Source organism: Ursus arctos, unplaced genomic scaffold, assembly GCF_023065955.2.
Source record: "Ursus arctos isolate Adak ecotype North America unplaced genomic scaffold, UrsArc2.0 scaffold_1, whole genome shotgun sequence".
Classification (NCBI taxonomy): Eukaryota; Metazoa; Chordata; class Mammalia; order Carnivora; family Ursidae; genus Ursus; species Ursus arctos.
The window spans coordinates 63,280,422-63,305,831 of NW_026622763.1; the positions used below are offsets into that span (position 1 = coordinate 63,280,422).

The following is a 25,410-nucleotide window of genomic DNA, read 5'->3' on the forward strand; positions in this document are numbered from 1 at the left end:
TGATCCAGTCATTCCACTACTAGGTATTTACCCAATAGAAATGAAAACCTGTCCACACAGTGACTTATACATGAAAGTTCATAAAAGTTTGTGAGAGGCCAAAATGGAAACAACCCAAATAGGAGGTAAGTGGAAAAAAAATTGTGATGTATCCATGTAATAAAAACACTTCTCAGGGGATGAAAAAGTTTTAGTGGTATTGGAAAAGTTATTTTGATTGCAGTGATAGCTTCAGAGTTTTAGACATATTTTAAAATTGAAAGAAACATTCAATTTAAATAAGTATAATTTGTTGTATTTCAATTACACTACAACGGGTTGTTAAAAAAAAAAAAACTATGGTGTTTCTCATTTACTTTTAGGACCTGCAGCAAATGTTATTTATCAATCTTTCAGTAGTTCAAAGACTGCTGTCAAAAAACCAGCAACTTCAGCTGGCCAGTCAGAAGTGCAAGTTAATGGTACTGAACAAAAGGTATAAAATTCTGTTTCGAACTTTTGAATGGTGACTATTTATCTAGTTAATTTTTCACTTCTATGACCTATCTCCTTCACTAGCATGATACTGATTGGCTAAGGATATTAGAGTCTATTCGTGAAGCCAGATCTTTCCCTCGGAATATTGAGTCACTATGTAATTTAGCAGAAACTAATCCAAACATTTAGCAATTGCAATAATAATAGCTAAAATTTATTGAACATCTATTGCTGGCCAAGCCCCGTGCTGAACCAGAAGGAAGGGAAAATTAGGAAATTGGGATACATAAGATAATAAGATGAATAAAACATAATCACTCCCCTTGAGGACCCATTGCCTGATGGGACAGACAGACACAGAAAAATGTTATCACAATGAAATGATGTTCTCAAAATCAAAATAAAATTTTGAGAAATGTGTTTGCTAAGCTGTAGGCTGGACTGGAATGGGTTATATTTATTTCCAGACTGAATGACTCTAAACTTTTTAGAACCAACCAATTGAATGGATTACTATCCCTTTAAACAAAATATGGAATATTAGAAAAGGAACAACTGTACATTGCTACATATTCAACTCGATTTTAAACTAATTAAATTTGAGATCCCTAAAGAAGATATTCTAGAAGGTTGTTAATACATATTTTCCCTGAGACAATTTTCCTGTGAAAGTTAAGGGATAAATAGGGGGAAATTTTTATAAATTTGGTTGATTGATAGAGGCAAAATTTCTTTTTAGAAGTACAGTTGCTAATGAATGTTTTTCTCTTTAATGTACCATATAGAAAGACAGAGTAACTAGAAAATCAAGTGCTTTTGATGATAGAGGTAAGAAAGTGAAAAACAGTCATAATTGTTATTTTGTTATGTTCATAATCATGATTTTATCATATAGTTTTTCAAGTTGTTTTACCTGATTATAAAAACCATGGTTATTTTGGAAAGTAAGGCATGGTATAAAATTATTTATAAATATGGATATTATAATTGGCTCATATATTTCAGTGATTGCTTGATGAGGATGGCTTTTAAATTTTGTAAGGTGTGGAAAAGTTAGGGTCCCTGCTGTGGCTGTTTATAGTGCTACAGCACATTACTGATATATTGGTATTCAGTAAGGTACAGTACAGAGAACTGTCTCCAGCAAAGTCCCCATACTCCACTGTCATCAATTCTCCATAGATAATCATCTTATTTCCCATCTCCCCTTCAATGGACTATATATTAGCTATTTTTTTTCTGTGCCTTGTTAGATTTCTGGAAGTCACTAAAAAATACTTCCATGCATATCCCATATACATATGTGTGTGTGTGTGTGTGTGTGTATATATATATATATATAAAATATTAGACACCTCCATCCAGTGGCCAATGATCACCTCAAATTCAATAATATCAAACTCATCATCTTCCTGATCTTTCTTCTGTTTTTACCCAGGTGCAAAATGTGAGTTATCTTTGACTCTTCTTTTTTGTATTTGTGTCCCAAAGTTACCACTTTCTGTCTAATCTACCTCCTTAATTTCTTCTGCCCCTTTCTTTTTTTTTATTCCCACAGCTTCTACCCTTATTTCCTTCATCCTTGACTATTTCGATAACCTTCCTCCATTTCTTCCTCCTCTTTTTAATCCACCATAAATTTTACTTTGAAAACATTCTTCCTAAAACACAGCTTTGGTTATTCCCCTATCCAAGTAGTGAGTGGTCTTCCATTGCAAACTGAATGAAATGAAAACAATTAATTCTGGCAGTGGTCTGTGTTTAATTATAGGGATTAAGCTGGCATAATATTAAATAAATTGGGATTAGAGGTTAAGGATTTCAGATTTGTCTCTAAGGGCAATGGTAAACCACTGGAAATTTGTAGCCAGTGAACATTTAAAAAGGTCATGTTATTCTTGGAGATACTTCCTTAACTCAAATATATCCCTAATTGTGGTAATTCAGTCACTGTGGCAGCTCAGCAGAGAGAGCACTGGATCAAATACATTCATTAGCATTCACCCGTACTCCAGAAATATGATCTTCTCATATGTAAAATTATCTCTTCTTTCTCTAGGAGCTGCATACATCTCAACTCAAAATTCAGTTATTTCACCCCAACTTTCACCCACAAGAAATTGTCCAAAATCTTCACAGTCTTACTTGGATCCTCCAAAAGATGAGGTATATAATATTTCTTTTGCTCTAAATGCAAGTGGAATAAATGAGATACAATTTTATAATCAGCATTGGTATAAAAATTTTCTTCGTGAAGTGACCATGCCAAACTGCTTCACTCCCTGAAATTAGTCATATCATAACAAAATTTTAATAGCCCTAGGATAATCTTTCTAAATACAGGCTACAACATTGTAGTTCACAGTACATACCTGAAGCCTTCAGAGGAAGTACCAATTTGGCCTTTGATTGGGATTTGACGACTACTGATGGACTGTTCAGAGACAGCCATGTTATCTGTCCTCTTGGCTCTTGACCGCCCATCAGTTTCCTGCTATTGAAAAGTTACCAGCAAAGATTCAGGGTATGTCTTCTGATATAAATTAGATTAGAAGTCAAAACCACATCATCCATTCCATTAGTAGTACTGTGTTAACTGTTCAACCGTGCTAAAGAGTTAACATGATTTGTAAGTGGTAATTTATTAAGTTCTTTCCAAATGAATTCTACTTGACTAGGGTAGGAAGTGGCATCATTTTCTTTTCTTCTAATGCATAATAATTGACAAGACTACATTACACATAACTTCTAAAATACCATACTATGCTTCTCTGTAGTTCAGTTTCATTATAAACATTTTACAGTTCAGTGTTCTACTATGTCAATATCCATTTTAAGTATGCTAAGAGTCAAAAAAAATTTCTTAACAACTTCAATATTTAAAATCCTCATATTGTCCAACAGATTGCAAAAGCTATGTCCTTTACTAAAAGAGAAACAAACAAGCAACAAAAAAAACTCCTGTAAAAACAGTATCTAAATTTTATTACTGACCTTTTTTTGGTTAATGTGTGTATTATTAAATTTGCCACCTATCTTGATCTCAAATCAGTACCAAATGTCCACAAATTACTAATATATTATGAGAAATAGTATGGCCATTTTATTATACTAAGTGTTACATTCTGCTTCCAACATGTACACAGCCTACCACTGTCAGGAAATGTATTTCTAGTGGCCTATGTTCAACTCTCAGACCTGGGGGACAAAAAAAGAAGCCTATTATTTCACTGGATTTACCTCCCTGAGCATGTTGAGTTCTTGAACAAGTCTAGAGAACCACATCCTCTGTATTCAGAGAACCTGTTCTCTGCTCCAGCTCTACTTAAACTTTTCTGCTCTTGTAGCTTTGTTAAAAATCACACCTATTCTTTTGTCCCACTGAGTTCATTAGCTTACTTACTAATCAGTGCATTTCACAGAAATTTTTACAATGCCAGTGAATACTATGTGTAGGAAAGAGTTAGCATAGCAGACTTGAGACTGCTGTCTTTAGAAGGGCCTGCTTTCATTACTTGTGTATAACACCCAGTGCACCATGCAATATGTGCCCTCCATAATACCCATCACCAAGTAATGAATCATGGAACTTTACATCAAAAACTTGGGATGTACTGTATGGTAACTAACATAACATAATAAAAAATTTTTATAAAAAATAAAATAAAAAAGTACTACCTAGATGTTTTGAAGTTCATATGGAAAAATGAGCAAATAAAAAAGTCAGAACATCAAAAAAAGGGGGGGGGGCTGCTTTCAACATTGCCCTTTGGCTAGTGTTGGGGAAGTTAGCTTTCATAACATTCCCTAAGTGATATGGAACTTTCCCTAGCTGAATGGATGGTGCACTACATTGCAAATAATGTGATTTTTGCTGAACATATGATTTCTTTTTAGGAGGCTAGAATTTTGATATGCACTAAGACAGAGGGTGTCATTATGACCAGCTTTCAATAAGGACTTTGCATGCTGAGTTTCTAATGGATTTCTCTAGGCAGAAACACTGTACATGTTACTGGATTTTTTTTTTTTTTTAATTCCTGGAGAAAAGAGCATGCTTAAGTGTGTCCTCTCACAGGAAGAGAGAGCATAAGAAAAACTATGCATGGATTTTTCCAGACTCAGCCTATGTCTTTGCCCATTCTTTATCCTTTAGTGTATCCTTTTACTGTAATAAATCTTAGATGTGAGTACAACTATATTCTGAGTCCCATGAGCTTTAGCAAATCACCAAATGTGTGGGAGGTCTTGTGGACCTCCCATGATACAACTGTGAACTTTTAAATTCTGTAAATAGATTAAACATAAACATCAAAAAATGTGTGCATTTCTAAAAAAACTGACATTTAAGAGAAGTTCAAAATCCTAAAATTTCTGTATTTTAAATATATAAGTAATAGTTGATGTTCAAATCCTGGGGGGAAAAAATCCTTTGAGGATGTTTGTTTTGTTGTTTGAATTATGTAGAAGGAGATAAATGCTGATTGGAATGAAAGATCAAACAAGAGATCAAGCTACTTCTGCGAACCAGGTAAACATCAGTAACAGCTATTGAGTAAGTTATGCAATCTCTTAATTCACTTTTTCAACTAACATTTATTGAGCTCCTGCTTCATGCCTAGTGTGGTGCTAAATATTCTTTGAATGTTTGGTACAAATCACTGGCAAAATATTTAACCTGGTCCTGGCTCTCTTAGTGAGAAAAAATTTAAAACTACAGATTCAGTTAGATTTGAGACTATATATTTTGTTTCTTTCTATGTTTGTTTTCACAAGTTACAATTTTGAATAAAGTTTATTCATCTAAATTTTCAAATTTCTTGGCATAAAGTTATCATGTATCCTATCCACATGGATCAGATTATAAGAAGGCAGTATAGCATAATAAGTAGAAACATATATTCTGGCAAGACTACTTTAATTGAATCCACACTCCAATACTAAAAATTTATGTCTGACCAAGTTATTTAATTTCTTTGTTCCTTGGTTTTTTCAGCTATAAAATGAGAATGTTATCTAACCCAAATTCCCTGCCCATCTCTGGAAAGGCCAACCAAGAGATGACTTTTGATTGGAAAGGAATTTGAGCTTTATTCGGGAGGCCAGAAATCTGGAGAGAGGCAGACTCTTGTCTGAGGTTTTTGCCTGGCCATAAGATTTTTAAAGGGTTTTAATCAGTTAAGGGAGTGCAGTAGTCTGTTACATTTTTTGATTACCTGCAGATTTGATGATGCCAGTTACAGTTGTCTTGGAGCTCAGAAGTTGTGCAAGAAGTTCTAGTTCTTTCCTGTCCAGGGTGGGGGTTGTGCAAGAAGGTCTGGTTCCTTGGTACCCAGGGGTTCTGCAAGACTACTCTGTTCTTTCCGCAAAGAAGGGCAAGGTCTACAGATGCACAAAGAGAGGTCAGTAAAGTCACTGTGTGACCTTAAAAAAGAAAAACATTTTGCTAAAAGATTGTTGGGCTAATCAGAGTCCAGGTGGCTTCAAACTGATTTCTGGCCTCTGTGGCCTGGGAATGTTCTGGTCCTTCACTTCCCAAGGCCAGTGGTCTGCAGATCTCAAAGAAAGTAAATTAGTTCTGTTACAGATCAAGGACCTTAGGTCAGTAAGCAAGGCGTGTGTTAACTTGAAGCAAGCTAACTCTAAGACTGGCTGGAGTGCTGTTACATGAACAGTAATAGTACATCATTCATGATTATGGTAATTCAATAAGTTAAGATTTGTAAAAGTGCTTAGAGTAGTGTGTGGCACTTAATTGGTGATATATGAGATTTTGAAATGTACTCTAAAACTTAATGTGCAATATTTTCATTTTTTTCTAAATCATATCTAAATTTCAATTTTGTATTATTTTGTATTTATAAGTTAGTTTTAAATTTTCAAGTATATTGGATATCTAGTTTCCTTTTTGTTATTGATTTCCAATTTAATTGCTTTGTGGACTGACAGCATGGCCTTTATGGTACCAGATTTTTAAAATATCTGCAGAATTGCTTTATTGGCTTAGCACACATGATTAATTTTTTACATGTTCTGTGTGGTTGAAAATAATAAATATTATCAATTTTGTGGTGCCATGTTCTAAATATTTCCATTCAATCAAGATGTTGAATTGTATAGTTCAAATATTCTGTATACTTACTTTTATTTACTCTGTTCTAAAAATCATTGGGAATGATTAGTTTATCAACTCTTCCATGTGGTTCTGTCCATTTTAAATTTTATTTCATTTTATTGTCCACAGCCGGGACATCATGGTGAATTGAGGGTTTTTTAATTTTTTAATTTAAATTTTAGTTGTTAACATACAGTGTAAAATTAGCTTCAGGTGTAAAATTGAGTTTTTTATTATTATGTATGATCTTTATCATAATTGATTTTTTTGTCTCAAATTTAGTAGGTCTGATACTAATACAGCTATATCAGCTTTCAGTCTTAGTATCTTTTTGTGTATAGATGTGGCTTTTGTAAACCCTCCACACCTGCATCATCTTGTTTTATTTTTATTGAGTCTTGGAAATTGACTTTTAATTGAATTTAAGCCATTTATATTTATGTTAATTCCAACCTTTGGAAGATTTTTACTGCCTTATTGGTGCTTTTGCTTTTTTCTGCTTTTTTATATTTTCCTTTAATTTCTCCTTTCTTGCTTTCTTTCAGAGTATTAAACTTATTTTTTTATTATGTTATGTAAGTCATCATAGAGTACATCATTAGTTTTTGATGTAGTGTTCCATGATTCATTATTTGCGTATAACACCCAGTGTTCATTGTAACACATCCCCTCCTTAATACCCATCACCAGGCTACCTCATCCCCCCACACCTCTTCCTTTCTGAAACCCTCAGATTTTTTCCCAGAGTCAATAATCTCTCATGGTTCGTCTCCCACTATGATTTCCCCCCCTTCAGTTTTCCCGTTGTTCCCCTAATGCCCTCCATGTTATTTCTTATGGTCTATTCTGGAGAAAGTTGCATGTGCGTTTGAGAAGAATAAGTATTCTGTTGTTTTAGGGTGGAATGGTCTGTATATATCTCTGAAGTCCATCTAGTCCAATGTGTCATTCAAAGCTCTTGTTTCTTTGTTGATCTTCTGCTTAGATGATCTGTCCATTGCTGAGAGTGGAGTGTTGAGGTCTCCTACTACTAAAGTATTATTATCAACATGATTCTTTATTTTGGTTAACAGTTGGCTTATGTAGTTGGCTGCTCCCATGTTGGGGGCATAGATATTTACAACTATTAGATCTTCTTGTTGGATAGACCCTTTAGGAATGATACAGTGTCCCTCTGTATCTCTTACTACAGTCTTTAGCTTAAAGTCTAATGTGTCTGATATGAGAATTGCTACCCCCACTTTCTTTCGAGGTGTGTTGGCATGATAATGATTCTCCATCCCCTCACTTTCAGTCTGGATATATCTTTAGGTTCAAAATGAGTCTCTTGTAGACAGCATATGGATGGGTCATGTCTTTTTATCCAATCTGCAATCCTGTGCTGTTTCATGGGAGCATTTAAGCCATTCACATTGAGAGTGACTATTGAAAGATACAATTTTAGCGCCATCCTGTTGCTTGTGAAGTCCCTGTTTCTATAGACGGTCTCTGTAAATTTCTGTTCTATACTACTCTTGGGGTCTTTCTTCTTTTATAGAACTCCCCTTAATATTTCTTGCAGGGCCTGGTTGGTGGTCACATATTCTTTCAGTTTCTGCTGGTCCTGGAAACTCCTTGTCTCTCCATCCACCCATTCTGAATGGCAGCCTTGCTGGATAAAGAATCCTTGGGTGCATGTTCTTCTCACTTAGTATCCTGAATATACCTTGCCAGCCCTTTCTGGCTTTCCAGGTCTCTGTGGACAGGTCTGACATTATTTTGATGTTTCTCCCTCCATACCTAAGAAATCTTTTCCCCCTAGCTGCTTTCAGGATTTCTTCCTTGGTTCTAAGATTTGCAACTTTTACTATTATATGCCAGGGTGTTGATCTTTCTCCTTGATCTTGGGAGTGGTCCTCTCTGCCTCTTGGACACAAATGCTTGTTTCATTCCCCAGATTATGGAAGTTCTCAGCTACAGTTTGCTCAAATATATCTTCTAGTCCTCTCTTTCTCTCTACCCCCTCAGGGATCCCAATAACTCTGACATTGGAGCATTTCATGGTGTCATTGATCTCTCTCAGTCTGATCTCTTCGGCTTTCAGGAGTTTATCCCAGGCCTCTTGGGCTTCCTTCTTTTCTATCATCTATCTTCTAGCTCACTAATTCATTCTCAGCTTCATTTATCCTGGCTGTCAGAGTATCCTGTTTAGACTGCATCTCATTCATAGCATTTTTAGGTTTGGCCTGATTAGATCTCATTTCTGCCTTTAGAGATTCTATATTGTCATTAATAATTTTTTCAAGCCTAGATATCAACTTCATAATTGCTATTCTGCAGTCTGTCTCTGACATCTTGCTTATATCCATACCCATTAGGTCTGTGGCTGAGACCATAGTGTCTGATTCTTTTCTTTGTTGGGGGTTCCTCCTCTTAGTCATTCTGTTGAGGGGTGGTCGAGGGAATGTACAGAGTTCAAAGTATTAACCATGACCCAAGCAAGATGCACCCGTTTTATAGGGACCCTAGGGTTGTCGTCCTCTTTTTCTTCCAGCCTGTCTTCTGGAGGAGGGGTTTGCTGCACTTTTACTCATGCAGCCCTGCTTGGGCAGAGCTGCCCTGCCCCCTGTTGGGGGCGGGGGAGTGCTCAGTGGAAACTGTTTTTTTGAGGTTTTGTTCTCTGGTGGCTTTCCGTGTCTCTTCTGTCTTTTCTGAGAGTCAGAGCAGAAATGACTGCACCCAAACCTCTGACCCAGAGCAGAGAAACTATAGTCTGCTCTTCACTGAGCTCTCCAGGACACACAGTCTCTATTTCTGTCTGCGCTGCTAAAAACCGCGGACTCCCTGGTGGTGCATCCCACAGCAACTCTCCCAGAGGTCGATCCCAGGGCTGGGCATGTCTCTGCCCTTTGTGCTTCTAAAACTGGGAGCCTCCCAGCTTTGTGTGCACACCCAGAGCTCCTGGAGCCTGTCTGGGAGCTGCTCTAAAGTCCTTTCCCTGCTGCTACCAGTCTGCAAGTCTATGCCTGATCCCAGTGTAGGACACTTTTGCACTCTGGTGTTATATCATCTTCCCAGCACCAGCTTATGGTGGCTCCCTCCCCCTTCTGTTTATTTTCCGCTATCTGCCCTCAGAATCATGGCTCTGCCCTTCATACCTTGCAACTGCCAGAGATTTTCTGCTTGTAGAGATCCAGATATATGTTACATTTCAGCCTGATTTTGTGGGTGTTCAGAATGGTTTCGTAGATATCCAGCTAAATTCAGAGGACCAGTTGAAATAGAGTTCCCTACTCCTCTGCCATCTTGCCTCTCCTAAGCTTATTTTTAAATATGCTGTGTATATACCTTTTGACAATTACCTTTGGATTTTGCATGTAAGCTTAAAGTAAAAGTCAAAGTTAAAATAATTAACTTCTAGTTCACTATCTCATATCATATTTAACCAATAATTTAGCTGTGGCTTTTTTACTAGCTAAATTAAAATTCTGTTTTTATACAGTCAGGTTTTGTTTATATTTGTCCATGTTTACCAATATTTTTTTGTTCACCATTCCTTTTTGCATTTCATACTTTCTAGAATCACCTTCATTCTTCCTAAAGTAAATCCATTCTTTAGAAATGTCAGTAGTGAATGTATTTGGGGAGTAAATCCTCAGATTTTGTTTGATAAAACTCTATTTTACCATGTTCTGGGATATAATTATGGCTGGGTATACAAGTTCTTGAGGACAGTTATTTTTTCTCAGAACTTAAAGATATTATTTTACTTAAGTGTTCTATTTTTTTCTCAATTTAATAATTCCTGAATAAATGATTCTCCCCCTCCCCTATCCACACACACTTCAGTCTGCTTTTAAGGTCTTTCCTTTGTTTTTCGTTAGTATTATTATGGTGAACAGTTCTGGACAAGTTTCGGCTATTTTTCTTTCCTGTATTGCCTCTCCCCACTTTCTTTATTATTTTCTTCTAAAACTCCAGTTATGTATATTTAGATCTCCTTTTTCTCTTCTACATTTTAGCAACTACCATATTTTCCATTTCTCTGAGCTGCATTCTGGTTAATTTCTTCAAATTTGCCCTCCAAATCACCAATTCTTTCTTCAGTTTATCTAATTTACTATTTTATCAATTCAATGTGTTTTGAAATTTCTCTGATTTAACAAACATTCTATATCTATGTGCAAATATATATATATATATATATATATATATATATATATATATATATATATATAAATTTCTGAATAGTTATTTTTCAAATTTGACTGGACTTTTTTGATAAGTTCTTGTTCCATTCCTGTTTTCCAATCCCTTCTTTATATATTTAAACATATAAGATGCACTTTTTAAATATTCTATATCTGGTAATTCAAATATCTGAAATCATTGATGTTTAATTCTAATGCTTTTTTTTTCCCTGCTAACAGTCGTGGGGATTTGTTTCTTCATATTTGTCTGTGTGTGTGTGTGTGGGGGGGAATTACTGTTATATAGAGCTCATTTTTGACAGAAATGTACCATTGGGAATTCTGTATTTGGATAGTATGTGTTGCTCTATAGAAACTCAAATTCAACACATTAAATAGGTGCAGTTCTTTGAATACCAATTATACCCCTATAAAGCAGGTTAAAAATTTTCCATATGCTTCTGCTAGGCATTTGGAAGAGGTTAAGATACAGGTTCATTTTACATTAATTTCCCACTTGGAGTTTTATGACCATATGATAGATTTGAACCTCAAAGTCATATAGGAATTCATAATGACAGATTATCTCTTAAGAGAGATTTTTATTTTTTTTCCTCTTCTTCCTCTATCCATAGCTGAAGCCAAGACATAGTTTATTTGTGCTGCTACATCTGTGGCATGAGTTGTTTTTTGTTTTTTGGGGTTTTTTTGTTGTTTTTTTTTTCAGACAACTCTTCAACAAAGGGTATAACTCTTTGGCATCCAGTATATTTTTAGAGGCTCTTACTTAGTTTTGATTCCCCATTTTGTTTGTAGGTATTGCCAATGCTCATAGAGCAAACATCAACTTCAAAACTTGCTTACCACTCTAGATTTGTGTTACTCCAAATATTTTACTGTCAAAGATTGCTTTTAATGTGTTTGAAAGCTTAGCTGCTTTTTAGAGGGTGGGCTTAATGATTTATATAGAATTCTAGGCAAATTTTTTAGATATCTACTCCAGCATGTTAATGGAAACAGAAAAGCTTTTTGGTTTTTTACTTTGCTTTTAAAATAGTATTGTCTTCACACTTAATTTCTCAGATCTGTGCACTCTTAATTCCAGTTACTTCTACCAAACTGAACATATACAAAAACGTATCTACAAAAACAAACTCCGAAAGCTTCACAGGAGTTAACTAAGACTTTTTATACACATCGTTAGTACCTATCGGTTACTCGTTTGCTGGAAGAAACAAGAGTTACCATTTAAACTTAACTTTAACTAGTTCTAATTACTAATACTACTTTCTGAAATTAGGGCAATCTTTTTGTCTAAAACTTTCATTCATTTGTGTTCACATAATTGACATACACCAATTCAATATGCCTTTAGAAACGTACTGCAGAAAGACTTCCTATATCACTTCAATCCCAAGTATTTACCAAAACTCAACAATAGAATCTTGCTGGATTATATACAAATCAAGTTAGATAATATTCAAGTAGGAGAAGATTAATGGCAGACAAAACAATGAATAAATGTTGAGGAACATTTTAATTAAATAATGGATTCAACAAATGTTACTGAATACTTATTGTGTGTTAAATGCTGTGGGTATAGTGGTAAATTTATGTCATAGTCAGAAAGACAGAAGAGTAAACATTTAATTATGATATGAGTTTTGTAGCAGAAACGTGTAGAATGCTTCAGGAGCACTAAAGAAGGATATTCATTCACTTAGGCAAGGCTTTCTAGTGGAATTCATACAAACTGAATGAAGCCTAAAAGATGAGAAATTAAAAAGAAGGCATAGGGTGCTCCAGACAAAGGAAATGGCAAAAACAAAGGCCCAGAGGTGTGGAAAACATGATATATTTAGCAAATTAAGTCATTCTGTGTCTATGGACCATAGAATATGTATGAATGGATAGAGACTAGACAAAGCAGACACTGCAGAGGTAAGTGAGAACATCAAATTGTATGATATATTTTATGCCTTCCTAAGGAATTTGGGCTTCATTTTGGAGAATCTCTGGAGGGTTTTAAACAAGATAGTACCAAAGAATAAAGATCTACTAGAGGATATTAATTTCCATTTTACAAGTTGCTGGGGAAGAATACAAACTAATTACAGTTTTCTTTTTCTAATAAATAGGACCTCAGGTTCATGCCACAGCGCAGGGTACTTTCCCTTCTCATGCTTTCTCAAATACGTAAGTATCTAAGAAAATTAATGTGTAAATATAAATTAATATTTTAATAATTACATGAGTGCTATTGAAAAAGCAAATGATTACATAGAATCCTCTAGTAGTTTTACTTGGATTTAGTGAAACTTCTGTCTTTTGCAAACTCTCAGCATTAAGCTTAAATTGTAAGGCAGACAAAGCGAATGCTTTTCCTCTTCCTTCTCTGTTTCTTTATCCCCACTGTGGTTCTACACTTCCCCCCTCACTTCAGAGTCTTCATGCCACATTCAAGTATATCCTACCATAATTCCTCCTCTTCAAGAGATTTCCAGCATCTGGACTTTGTTCCTTTGCTTTTATCTCCTTTGAAACATTTACCATTTCTTAGGCCTTTTGAGATTATTGGCTTCCCAAGGATGGTAAGTTAGTTTACTGCAAATATTGATGACTTAACCAATTATTCTTCTCCTAAAGGGTATTTGCAGTATAATCCCAAAAATATCCTCTGATGATAGAAATTGGAAGTCTCTGGAGAAGAAATTTGGGGGGGGGGGGGTGCTGAGGGATTTTCATTCCTCAAACCTCAATGGCCACCTATTCTGTTGCTGGTTATGTATGGTTTTCTCAACTCTAGGGAGAAAAAAAAACTATTATTTTAGACCCAATATTATCACCTTCTTAAAAAGGTTATATGCCAAATAATGTCCAGGATATACTTTAGAAACCCCAAATCCCTATGAAAATGGTGGGTCAAACTTAAGTGATGTGTGGTGGTAAATGGTATCAAAATTTCAGATCAAACTTCTTTGGAGGAAGTATCTTGATTAGGACTGATGGCTGTCAACTGACTTACTGAGAATTCATAGGATATGTAGCACTGTAACAGATGCAGAAAGAGGAAAACTGACGAGTTCAGTTTAATGTACAAAGTGGAGGAATGATGATCATGTGTAAATAATGACTATTTTTATTTTATTTGTTGAATAAATACATTTTTATTTATTGGAAATATAAATACTTGCCTCCTCATTAAACAGGTTAGAATAGGCTCATAATAAAGTCCTAATTCCTGCCTCTTCGTTTTCTCCCACCCAAGATTACAGAACTAGAGAATTATTTGAATCTTTCATAGCAAATATTTTGGCTACTCTTTCATTAAAAATCTTAGCTCAGCTAAGATGATTAACTTTAGGCATGGCCTGGAGCTTCTTCACCAGTCCCTCCCAAAATGACAGGAATAAAATACTTTTAGGTTCACATACCCATCCTAACCTCAGGTCAGAGTATAAATAAAACACAACTAACAATACTTTCCAGTCTGACCCTGCCCATCATACACATATAACATCCCTCTTGTTCTGATTTAACTCCAGATTTCCTAAGACTTTACGATAGAATCATCACATCTGATCTACTGTCCACCTCATCTTCCCTCTCTTTCTTCTATTGTTTAGTTCTATTTTTTTTTCTAATGTTAATATAAAAGGCATACAGAAAGTTTTATAAAATAGACATGGAAATTCAGGACCAAGAGAATGAAGACAAAGCAAATACCATAGCAACGAGGGTAAACAGAGTTGCAATAATTATGTACTGCACTTAGATAATGAGTAAGTCCATATTATTGGGATGGAAGACATAAGGAGTAACAGAGTGAAGAAGGCAGGAAGTCTGCAGCTATACAGACTGTGGTCAGGAATTTAGTTTATTTAATGGGTGGCACTCTGATGGTTTGGAGGGGGAATGTAGTGGTCATAATAACATGCATGATAGACAACTCTGACAGAAATATATAAGAAAAATTGAAGGCGAGAAATCAGGAACCAGTTCTACAAGTCCACTAGCGACCTGCACAAAGGCTTCATATTGTAGTAGAGAGTAGGCCTAGATCCAAAAGACTTTAAATGGGAATTTATTTATCAAACATGTATTAAGAAACTACTATGTTCAAAACATATGTTAAAATGTTAGGCAGATACTACAATGAACAAAGCCATGCCCCTGTGATTGGAAGATGTTTTTAAAGGATACCATAGAGCTGGAGAAAGGGGATAGAAATAAGGCAAGTTAAAACCCCACAAAGCTCACTGTTTTTACCTAGATCAACCATTTTTCTTGAATAAACATTCTCTGGAATGCTGAAAGCCTTTGGTTAATTTTCAGAGCTCAGAAAACTGAAAAAAATGACTATAAAAACATTTACTATGAAATTATAAAAAAAAAAATTTTGCCAGTTTTCCCATTGCTTTTATGGAGAAGTTTTCAGAGCTCCTTCCTCTGCCTTTTTCACTGATATACTTTATCTGGTTATCACAATTGTTCAAAGGGGTCTTCATTAAAGCTTTCTGTTATTTGGTCAATTTTATTCTTAGGTCTTTACTCTTTGTTTGGATCTATATACATGCCTTTGGGGCAGACACCCTGTTGGGGACAGTTATCAGTCAATAGATTGGACTCCTTGAGTTCCATATGGCACCTACAGTATAATGTAAGAAAATAGAAAGATGAATCTGGGAGAGTTAGATTGCAGAATGTCTAAAAGAAGAAAATTATGCTTAGGTTGACCTGAGAAACCAGATCCCAAAAAAATAAACAAGGCCAAAAGATAGAAAACATGTCACCAACATCAGTTTTCATGCTCCAGGTTCCATACTGCAAAAAGGTTTTAGTCTAAATATGGGTTGTTACTACCAAGCCTAATTTCTGAGCTGAAACCAGTGAAGACGGGGTGTTTCTGTTTTGTTTTGTTTTGTTTTTCTGCCAAGATTTAGGATGTAATTCTCAGTCCTGCTATTTCTCATGATTGAATTTTAGACTTCGGGAAAAATTGCATGTTACAATGTATAGCACAGGCCTATAAAAATGAAAAAGGAATGTCAATTTTCTTTTAAGAAAATAGGAAGAGGATTGAAATGTATGAGAGTATCATATATCTGATTATAAGAAAAGAGCCCATGTTGAAATTTATAAAGTATCATATGGTCTTTGATCTGGTTTTACTATTTGTTTTTTCTATAATTTTTCTTATTTTCTTTTATTTGTTACAATTCAGAAACTATTTTTTTTATTTCATTAGTGTGTGTTGATAAATAATTCTAATTAGAATACATGATAGAATATTTTCATACTAAGAAAAGGTCTCCATCTAAATTAGTATTGCATATGGCTAGGAACCTATTATTTTAACCCATAGTTACTGAATAATCATTCACATATTCCCTTCCTGCTGTTTGATGAAAGTGTAGGTGGGACCATGGGATTTAAAAGGGTAAGTAAAGGATATCAGAAAGCTCTGGTCAAATACTTTGCCTCATGGTGCCTTTTAGCAGACGGAAAGGACTAAGCCACCCACTCCCTCCAATTCTGTGTCCTCCCCCAGAGAACCACAAAGCAGGCATGGCAAAGGTGGCTCAGAAGTAGACTTTGTAGATAGATATATTTTTTATACAGTAGTTACAATTCTATTCTTACAAGCAATAAAGTATGTGGGGATCAAAGGAGCAGGATAAATTAGGGAGGCGGGATTAGACAAAAAATAAAGTTTATTCTTCCTTTTGAATTTCTGTAGAAAAACTCTCAGATATAAAGGAAAGAAACAAATGATTCAATGATTAGAAATTTTGGAAAAAGTTATATAAATTCTTGACCCTAGGTAATAACTAAGTGCTCAACCTTTCTTGACTTTACAGAGAACAGAACCTTCTACAAAATTGCTTGCAAGAGAAAGTATGTATCATAAAATCCATTGATAAAGCAACATATTTATGGTACTTCCTAATGTATCATAATAGAAAAAAAATCTGTGAATCAAATAAGGAGTAATCATCTATTGATATTAGTCTATCTCTGACTTTTTTTTTCTTTAAAGTTTACTTTCAGTTAATTCTTAAATTTTGCAGTGATCTAAAGTTCTTATCAAAAGATAATGTTGGCCCTTCAGGAAAGAGTTTCATGGACACAGAAGTGTGTAGAATGACATTAAAGGAACTAGTCATCATAACAGCATCAAATACCACAAACTCCTTTTATCATGGGAAGCCATTAGTGACAGCTATGCAGACTTGGCTTGTGTCTGGCTCTAGCCATTTTAGTGAGAAGGACCTGGTCACCTAAGACTGTCACATAAAAAAGTACCTGGTCACCTATGAGCTGAGACTTGGAACAGGCAGATAAGATGGTCCAATTTACAAAACCCAACTCTGGAACTAGTCAGAGCAGTCAGGAAAGACAAATGTGTAGGAGAACAACGCATACTCTGACATACTTTTTCACATGGACACTTACTCAAGTCATAGAATGTGTAGCAAATATTAAGATTTGACTCAAGAGAACATATCTCACTTTAATATTAAAATGGAAAGCAACTGAAAACTAGGTTCTAATTATTATATTTCACTACATAGGAAATTTTAGGAATATCTCTCTTTCACATATCAAAGTTGGAAACTTTCACACCTAGTGTAAGAGTAACAATGTAGATTTTTTTTAGTATCTCTGGTAATAAGAAAAATAATATATACTGAATGTCTTAGTTTTTATGTGCTGTAGTGGATTAGAAAAAAATGTTTTTTTCTGTTAAAATTTAGATTTTATTTTAAAAATGTTCGATTTAGGATGTCATTATGTAAAATAAGTATTTTATAATATATGCTGTCATCCAAAATATGTTTTTAAACCACTAGCCATTGTACAATAAAGGAAAAAATACATTAGGAGGCTCATGAATTACAGCAAGATAGAATTGCTTTTCCTAAGGTGCCTCTAAACACTCTCAAATGTGTCAGGAAAGAGTATGTTACATAGGTGTTAAATTTTCTTTGAATGTTTGACTGAAATGTGAATATTTCTGTGCTAATTTAAGGTAATATTTTGGGTATGAACAGCCCCATTATAGGAATCATATTGTTTAACCTAGTACCTACATACCAACCTTCTAGGCTTTGCTGCCAATTACTCATATTTACATCCTTTATGTCTCAAGAGTAATAACAATTTAAAACAGACTAATCGTTTATTATAGGCAAAAGGATTTTTTCAAGCCCCAAATTCATTTTTAGTAAATAAGAAGCGGTTTATAGAATTCTACAGATGCATTTTTTCTACTTTTGGTCCGGTTTAAGCTGTGACATCACCACTGACTACTAAGGGATGGTTTTCCAAATCTGGTCCCTGGATTTCTATTTCTGGCTCAAAAACTAATTCAATTTCCCTACCCTTGTTCTTCTCCTGACTCTTTCAGACCCAAGTCTAGGGGGGCCCTTTGTTTCTATCTTAACTAATTTGTTCCTTCTTTGCACCATCTTTTCTCAGCTTTCCTATCTAAAACAGTTTGCACTGATACTCTTTTGTTGAATACAAAGCCAGTCGGTCTCCATAAGCATTAACTTTTTTGTTGCCTATCAAATAATTTTTAATAGTTAGCTGCACTCATTTCCATATACACAAATCAGAGGTTCACCTCTGTAGCAGAGAATGGGAAGAAGAGATGGCTTATTTTTCATCCTTACATCTTAGCTAGACAGATGCCTCTGAAGGCACCCAAATGTTTTGACCACATCTATTTTGAGAAATACTTTGTAATAAATTATCTGACATATTATTAAATAATATCATTGGATTGCAGACACTGTTTCTTTTTGCCAAAACTTGCATGTTATTTGGCTAGACAGCAATTTGGTGATTTTTTTTTTCTCTTTTTACCAAAAAGTCATTTATCTCAGCAACAAATGTTGGGGAAAAGCAACAAAAAACTTGGGGGGAATGTGAATCAAATAGGAACTTATAAAAAAAAACTACTTTAGTATAGAATACATCAACTTGAAAGTAATCTGAAATTCTAAATAAATTCTTTACTATGTTCTCTTTATAACCATGATGGTATCCAGCTCTAGGTACTGTTTGATGTAAAAAATTAAATGTTACCCTCTGTCCCAGAATAGAATAAGTTGTTACATGATTTTCTCTCCATTCCTGCTTGCCTCTTTTCCAGGTAACTTCTGAAGAACTGAATAGTATAATTCAGAATATAATGACCTGGGTTGTAGCTACAGTGACGAGTATATTATACCCAGCTATCACAAAGTACGAAGAAAGGTTGCGAACTAAAGCATATCCAGTGTCTGATGACTCTGTCCTCTCTTCAGAGAGCTCAAGTTTCTGCAGCACATGCAGTGAAGAGTTTACACATGGAAGCTACACATCTGCAACAACGAAAACATTTCGGGGAGAGCCCTGTGCATTTACAGTTGACCTATCAGTAAGGCGACCAGCCACACCTTTAAAACCACCTCCTGCCCATGTGGAAAGAACAATTGTGGGTAAAACATATCACACGGAAGGACAATCTATGACATCTGAACTCAAATATAATAAAACCAGTATGACATATGCATATCCTAAGCTCAGAACTTGTAAATCTGATAGTCACCTTTTAGCATCATTTGAAACAGGCACAAAAAAATCTAAGGATGCCACCACTGAAACAGATGGCTTAGAGGGTCCACTGTTTCCTGATCAAAGAGAAAAAGCCATGAGTGAAATGAAGAATTTAAAGAATGTTTTTGTTAACTTTAAATGTCACTTAAAAGGGGAAACTGAATTAATTTTAGAAAGTATTTTTCAAGAAATAATGTCTGATTTAACGCAGGCCATTCCTTCTATCTCTTCTGTTACTGCTGAAGTTTTTGTTGACCAGAGTGAACCTGAAAAAGGAGATTTGCTTTCCAATGTTGATATCTGCTCAGCAGCTTCAGAGATTGTAGAGAATATGCTTGAGAAGCTACAGTCTGCAGTTGAGAAAAAATGTGTTGAGATATTTTCACAAGAAGATCTGTCAGTTGACATTAAACCAAGCTTACCACCCAGTAGAGAACATCTCAGTCCATCAAATGGAAAATCTTTAAAAGTTTCACTGCCTTATAATTTGGAACCCATGTGTGATATTGCTGAGGATATGGTACATGCCATTTTAGAAAAGCTGATGACTCTTGCAACTTGTAAGCAAAATGAACTTCCTTATCTTGAAGATCCAATTAAACTTTCTGATCAGCAACCTATGACAGACCCAACATACATATCCCTTGAAAGAGACAACAAAAAGAAAAGTAGCCCTGAACCTGATGCAGCTAATTTAATTGTTAAAGATCAAATACAAAATTTAATTTCAAATATTTTTTCCCAGTCCTCTTTGGTTGGATATATAGAGGAAGCAATCAGCACGATACTAGAATACATACAAACTGAACTTAATAACGAGAGACTTACTGCATCTGAAGAAACAGTAGTACTCCTTCAGGTTCTTGATGATATTTTCACTCAGCTACATCAGGAGCCAGTAAAAGCAGATGTTCGAAAATGCAGACACTCTAGACCAAGAAATCTTTCTGACACTGAAGAAAAGTACAGACTTACTGGCAGTAGATTATCTAATGGTCCTAGGTCTAGAAGATCATTTCTACCTATTAATGTTCCTGGCATGGTCCTTTATTCTGAAGATGATAATGAAGAAATAGACAAAATTGTGAAAAACGTGCTTGATTCATCTTTCAAAGATGAAAAGCCAAAATCACAGAAACAAGTTCCTGAGAACTGGTTTACAAAAGGAAACACCAATTTTGAATATAAAAGAAATAGCAAAGCACCTACAAATGCTGCTTCTCGAAGAAGCAAAGTTGCATTTTGTGATGGGGGATTAAAGGCTGAGCTACCATCTTTTAATAATAAAGAAATTTTAAAGGAAAAACCCTGTTTGAATAGAGACATTTTGATTTTCAGCCAAGATCAGAAGCATCACATACAAAAGGCTTCAGAAAACATAGTTAAAAGTATTTTAACAGAAATGCTCAAGGACCTATCTTCTGTTCCTCCTGGTCACTTACACAATAGAACTGGCAAAGAAGCTTCAGTTCTTGTTTCAGAAAAATCTCAAGGACTGTCACATCAAGAATGGATGGACCAGATGTTCTCTGTGTCAGAAATTAGTGCAGTGGCTCAAGAAATAACAGATGCTGTGTTAAATATACTTCATAAGACTTCAAGCTGCATTCCCAATACCACCAAACGTTCCATTTCATCACCAATTCAAACTTCTCTAGGTAGTTCTGATACTCCGCACATGGTCAAAGAAGCACCGAATAAAAAGTCATTAAAAGTATGGTTTGACAGTGAAAAGAAAGTGAAATATTTATCTTCATTCGATGTAGATCCTGCAAAACCTTCTGTGTTAAAATCCGAAAAAAGTGAACCTCAACCTGTAGATGACATTACTGATAAGATCATTAATACAGTTTTTAAAAGGCTGAAATTATTCATTTGTCCAAAATTGCAAATGGGCTTCAAACCTTCAGTTGTGGAGCAATCTTCATTACAATCTCAACTTAGTACTTACACAACTAAAGTGGTAAACATTGTTTTGCGTGCTATCCAGAATGAACTAGAACTCAATAAGGGAAGCCTAAATCGTAGGGAAATAGACCATACCAAATCCCTTACAGGTAAAGGATTTTTTGCTGACACTGATAAATTAGAATCTCTTGTCTCAATTATGGAATCTCCATTATTAACTTGCATTTGTGAAATGTTATCAAGTGGACATTCTGATCAAAGCAATATATCACTCCCTTCAGATAAGCCAAAGCCTGCAACTTCGTATAGGTCTGACACTGTTGATAAACAAAATGTTTTGCCAAGTAGGCAGGATAAAAAATCTTTTCACAAATATTTGGCTACTCCATGCGCTTTCCATAGTGTTGTAAACGGAAAAGATCTTAAAGACAATGCTAGACTGCAAGTGTTAGACAGTATTGGGGAAACACTGTATGAAATGTTATGTAACCTCATAGGAACCCATCAACACCACCAGCCACCTTATAGTAAACTAAACAGAGAAAAGAATGAAAATGCCAAAATGGCTACTACATTGCAGTCTAATATTCAGCTCATTTCCAAAACAATTTTGGAATACATCCTTGCAAAATTATGTAGTGTTGATATGGATACCAGTTTTGCGAGTTCTGGATTTAAACCCATCTCAGAGTCTCTTGATATTGACAACCTATCATTTGCTTCAATTATTGAGGAAATGGCCAAATGCATCGACATCATCTCAAGCATAGTTTCCAGGATGATTCAGGAGGGTAATAAAGAGGTGACAAAAAGTAAAGCAAAAACTATTGCTCCTGTGTCTTCCAAAACAGGGAGCACAAAAGAAATGCATCCAAATGAACTGAAAGCTCTAGCTTCAGATATTCTAAATATGGTTTTTGATAAACTGGAAGGGTTCGCTAATGGAAATTTAGAAACTCTGGGTTCTATTAATGATGGAAATGAAGAAAGCAATAAAATAGACTTGGAATTTGAAAGTCCCAGTACTTTCACAGACACACATGAGGAACTATTGCAGTCTGCTTTATACATAAATGCAAAGAAGATATCAAGTACTATTTTGAAAGCTATTCAAACAGAATTAAATATGAACTCATTAGATTTGAGGACAAGTGTAAATACCCCACCACCTGAGAAACAAATGCTTAAGAATATAGTCAATTTAATTTTAGATGCAGTATCCTCAGATATGTTTAATGAAACTGAATCTGAAGAGAGGGGCATTGAAACACATCGATACAGGCCAACCTATGGAAATTTTCTTCCTGGAGGAGCTGAATCAGATTCATTTCTAGAAGATGTCTCACATACAGGGAAAGAATTCATTGGGGACAGAACATTACTAAGAGAAGAAGCTAAATCAGATTCTCTTAAACAGTGGGTTCTAGAAAGAACCTTGAACAAAATTGAAGTGAAACTCAAAGAACCACAGAAATCTCCAGTTGTTCCCATTATAAGAAATATTTTGAATGAAATTTTTCAAAATGCTTTGGTCAATCAATTAAATGTGCTTTCTCTTTCCCACTCTCATTTAAGTGGCATCGTTCACAATGTTGATGAGCCAATTCCTCAAACATCTGTTCAATTTACAGATAAAATGATAGGTCCTTTAGTATCTGAAACAGATGTTATCATAGTGGCAGATGATGTTGTTACAACTGTATTTCATAAACTTCACTCAGCTGCTATGCTAGAAAGAAATGAAACTGAAAATAGGTACAAAACCATCACCTTTAGAGCAAATGTTTCTTTACATGAACACACCCATGGAGGGAAGTCCTCTGTTACCGTGCTAGACAAGAACCCATGTCCTCTTAAATCCAGATTCAGTGTTGACAAACAGGCCAAAGTAAATATAGTTGAAGATATTGTACAGGCAATATTAACAAATTTAGAGACTTTTGCTACTTCCAAAGTAAAATCTCTCTTTTGTCCCCAAATCAACTTCGCTGTTCCAGTGGCTTTACCTATTCAGCAGGATAAAAGTGCATTAAGCAAAGCATTACCAGCCAAAGATTTGTATTCTGATGATCAATTGTCCTCTTGCTTAGTGGATCATATTACATCAGAAAAGACCAACTCGGTGTGTCAACTCTCTGTGAATAAATTAAATACATATGCAACAGAAGTGGCTAGAAAAATTTTACAAGGAATCAAACATGAGTTAGATAAAGAAAGAGAAAGTCCTTTCTTAACTCATAACATTGTGGTTTCTGAAAGTATTGCAAGTCAAGTTGTTAACACAGTGTTAGATATTGTAACATCTAAAGGCAAATGTGACAAAAATTCTGAGAAAGAGATTAATTCAGATCAACAAGAAGGTATTATTGAAAAGCTGTTTAATAAGACTGAATATAGAAAAGTACTTCAGTTTCAAATACAAGATATCATTGAAGGTATCTTATGTGATATTTATGAAAAAACACTGTATCAAAATAATCTATCATGTGCCACACCCACTCCGAAATGTAGCATAGCTGGGAAACATTCCGGAGCAAATTCTGAAATATTCATCGAGGACGCAAATAACATTATTCCAGAACTTTCAGTTCCTAAATCAGATGTCATTTTGATATCTAATGATATAGTGGATATTGTTCTTCATAATCTCAGTTCTGCTGTCATGCTTAGCATAAATGCAAAAAATCCTATTTCTGCAAGATTGCCCCTGACCACCTGTGACACATTTTCAAAAGCAGTGTGTCAACAGCCTCCTCTTATGGGGTCAAAAAGTGAAAGAACAACAGAGTATTTGCCATTCTCAAGAAATCTGAAATCAGCTTATGCTGATGATTGTCAGAAAACTACAGCAGAGAAAGAAGATGCCAAGGAATTTCCTCCTGACCCATGTGAGGAAAATGCTAACTTCATTACTAAAACCATTTTCAATCGGTTAGAAGCTTTTGCCACAGAAAGAATAGATTCATTAATTACTCTTGCTTTCCAGTCTAAAGAAAAGTCGATTGCTAGCCTGGAACTGGAAAATTATAAACAAGATGATAGCATCTTTTATGAATCAAGTCAAGTGGAATCAAACGTGAATGTCCTGAAAATATCCACTAAAACAATCCTCAGCCAAGAGCTCACAGATTCCACTTTTGCAAGTTACAGAGAAAATCTTCGGTCCACAATTCATCTCTCACAAGCTAGTCTTAAGGAATATGCGGACATCATTGCCAGTGCCATTTTGAAACTTATTAAAAATGACTTAGACTTTGAAATTCAAAAGATGTATCCATATCCAAACAACATTTCATTCCAAGAAAATATCATTGTGAGTGGAATTGTCAGCAGTATCTTAAAGAGTTTATATGATAAAAGATCTGCAAAGGAAATTAGTGTTTACTCAAAAGACAATCCTAAATTATTTTCACAACTAGCTGTATCAAATGAAATATTGCTGGGACAAAGAGAGCAGGAAAAAAACAAATTATCTTTGTTTTCAAAATATCCATTGGAACAAAACCAAACAACATTGGAAAGAGAAAGCCAGATAATTGTTTTGGAGGAAATATTTATGAGAAACGGAAAATCAAAACAAAAAGAAAAGACCGCATTGCTCAGTGCAGTAGAAGAAGTTTTAACTAAAGTGCATCAAAGAATAATGGAAATCATAGGCCATTTGCCTCCATTTAATGAAACCCCCCACTTAATATCTAACTCTAAAATTAAAACATCAGACATAACACAAAAAAACATCTTTCAATCACAGATTAACAGCGTAGCAAATGACATAGTTGAATGTGTTTTGGGGAAAATGTACTCTATAGTTGTTACATCATTAAATGAAAGTAACAAAAAAGTAGAAGCATCTGACAACAATGATACCTTGTCTAAGAAAGCAGCCTGCATCAAAGAAACTAAACAAGCAGGAAAAGGAAGTCATCCCCCCAGATATGTGATACCACAGGTTTATTCTTATGCAGGTAGTCAAAACGTCTCTCTATTAGAAAACAAATTTTTGCAGTATTCACCATTGCAGGTGGGAAAGGATTTAGTCCAAATGGTTCTTAATAAGGTAATAAATTTTGCCTCAATTCATGTAGAAGAGACTTTGTCCCCTGAAAGTTGTTCTGATGAATTGCAACCTGTAAA

General features: G+C 35.0%; 1 protein-coding gene across 1 annotated transcript in view; it reads left to right on the forward strand.

Moving 5' to 3' along the window:
* FSIP2 (fibrous sheath interacting protein 2) overlaps window positions 1–25,410 on the forward strand; it is a 93,593-nt gene that overhangs the window by 23,546 nt on the left and 44,637 nt on the right. Inside the window, exons 9-13 of the mRNA XM_026489544.3 lie at window positions 2,537–2,643; window positions 4,945–5,008; window positions 12,900–12,957; window positions 16,623–16,659; window positions 18,923–25,371. Coding sequence (XP_026345329.3) covers window positions 2,537–2,643; window positions 4,945–5,008; window positions 12,900–12,957; window positions 16,623–16,659; window positions 18,923–25,371 — 6,715 coding nt within the window. The remainder of the gene's footprint in view (window positions 1–2,536; window positions 2,644–4,944; window positions 5,009–12,899; window positions 12,958–16,622; window positions 16,660–18,922; window positions 25,372–25,410) is intronic.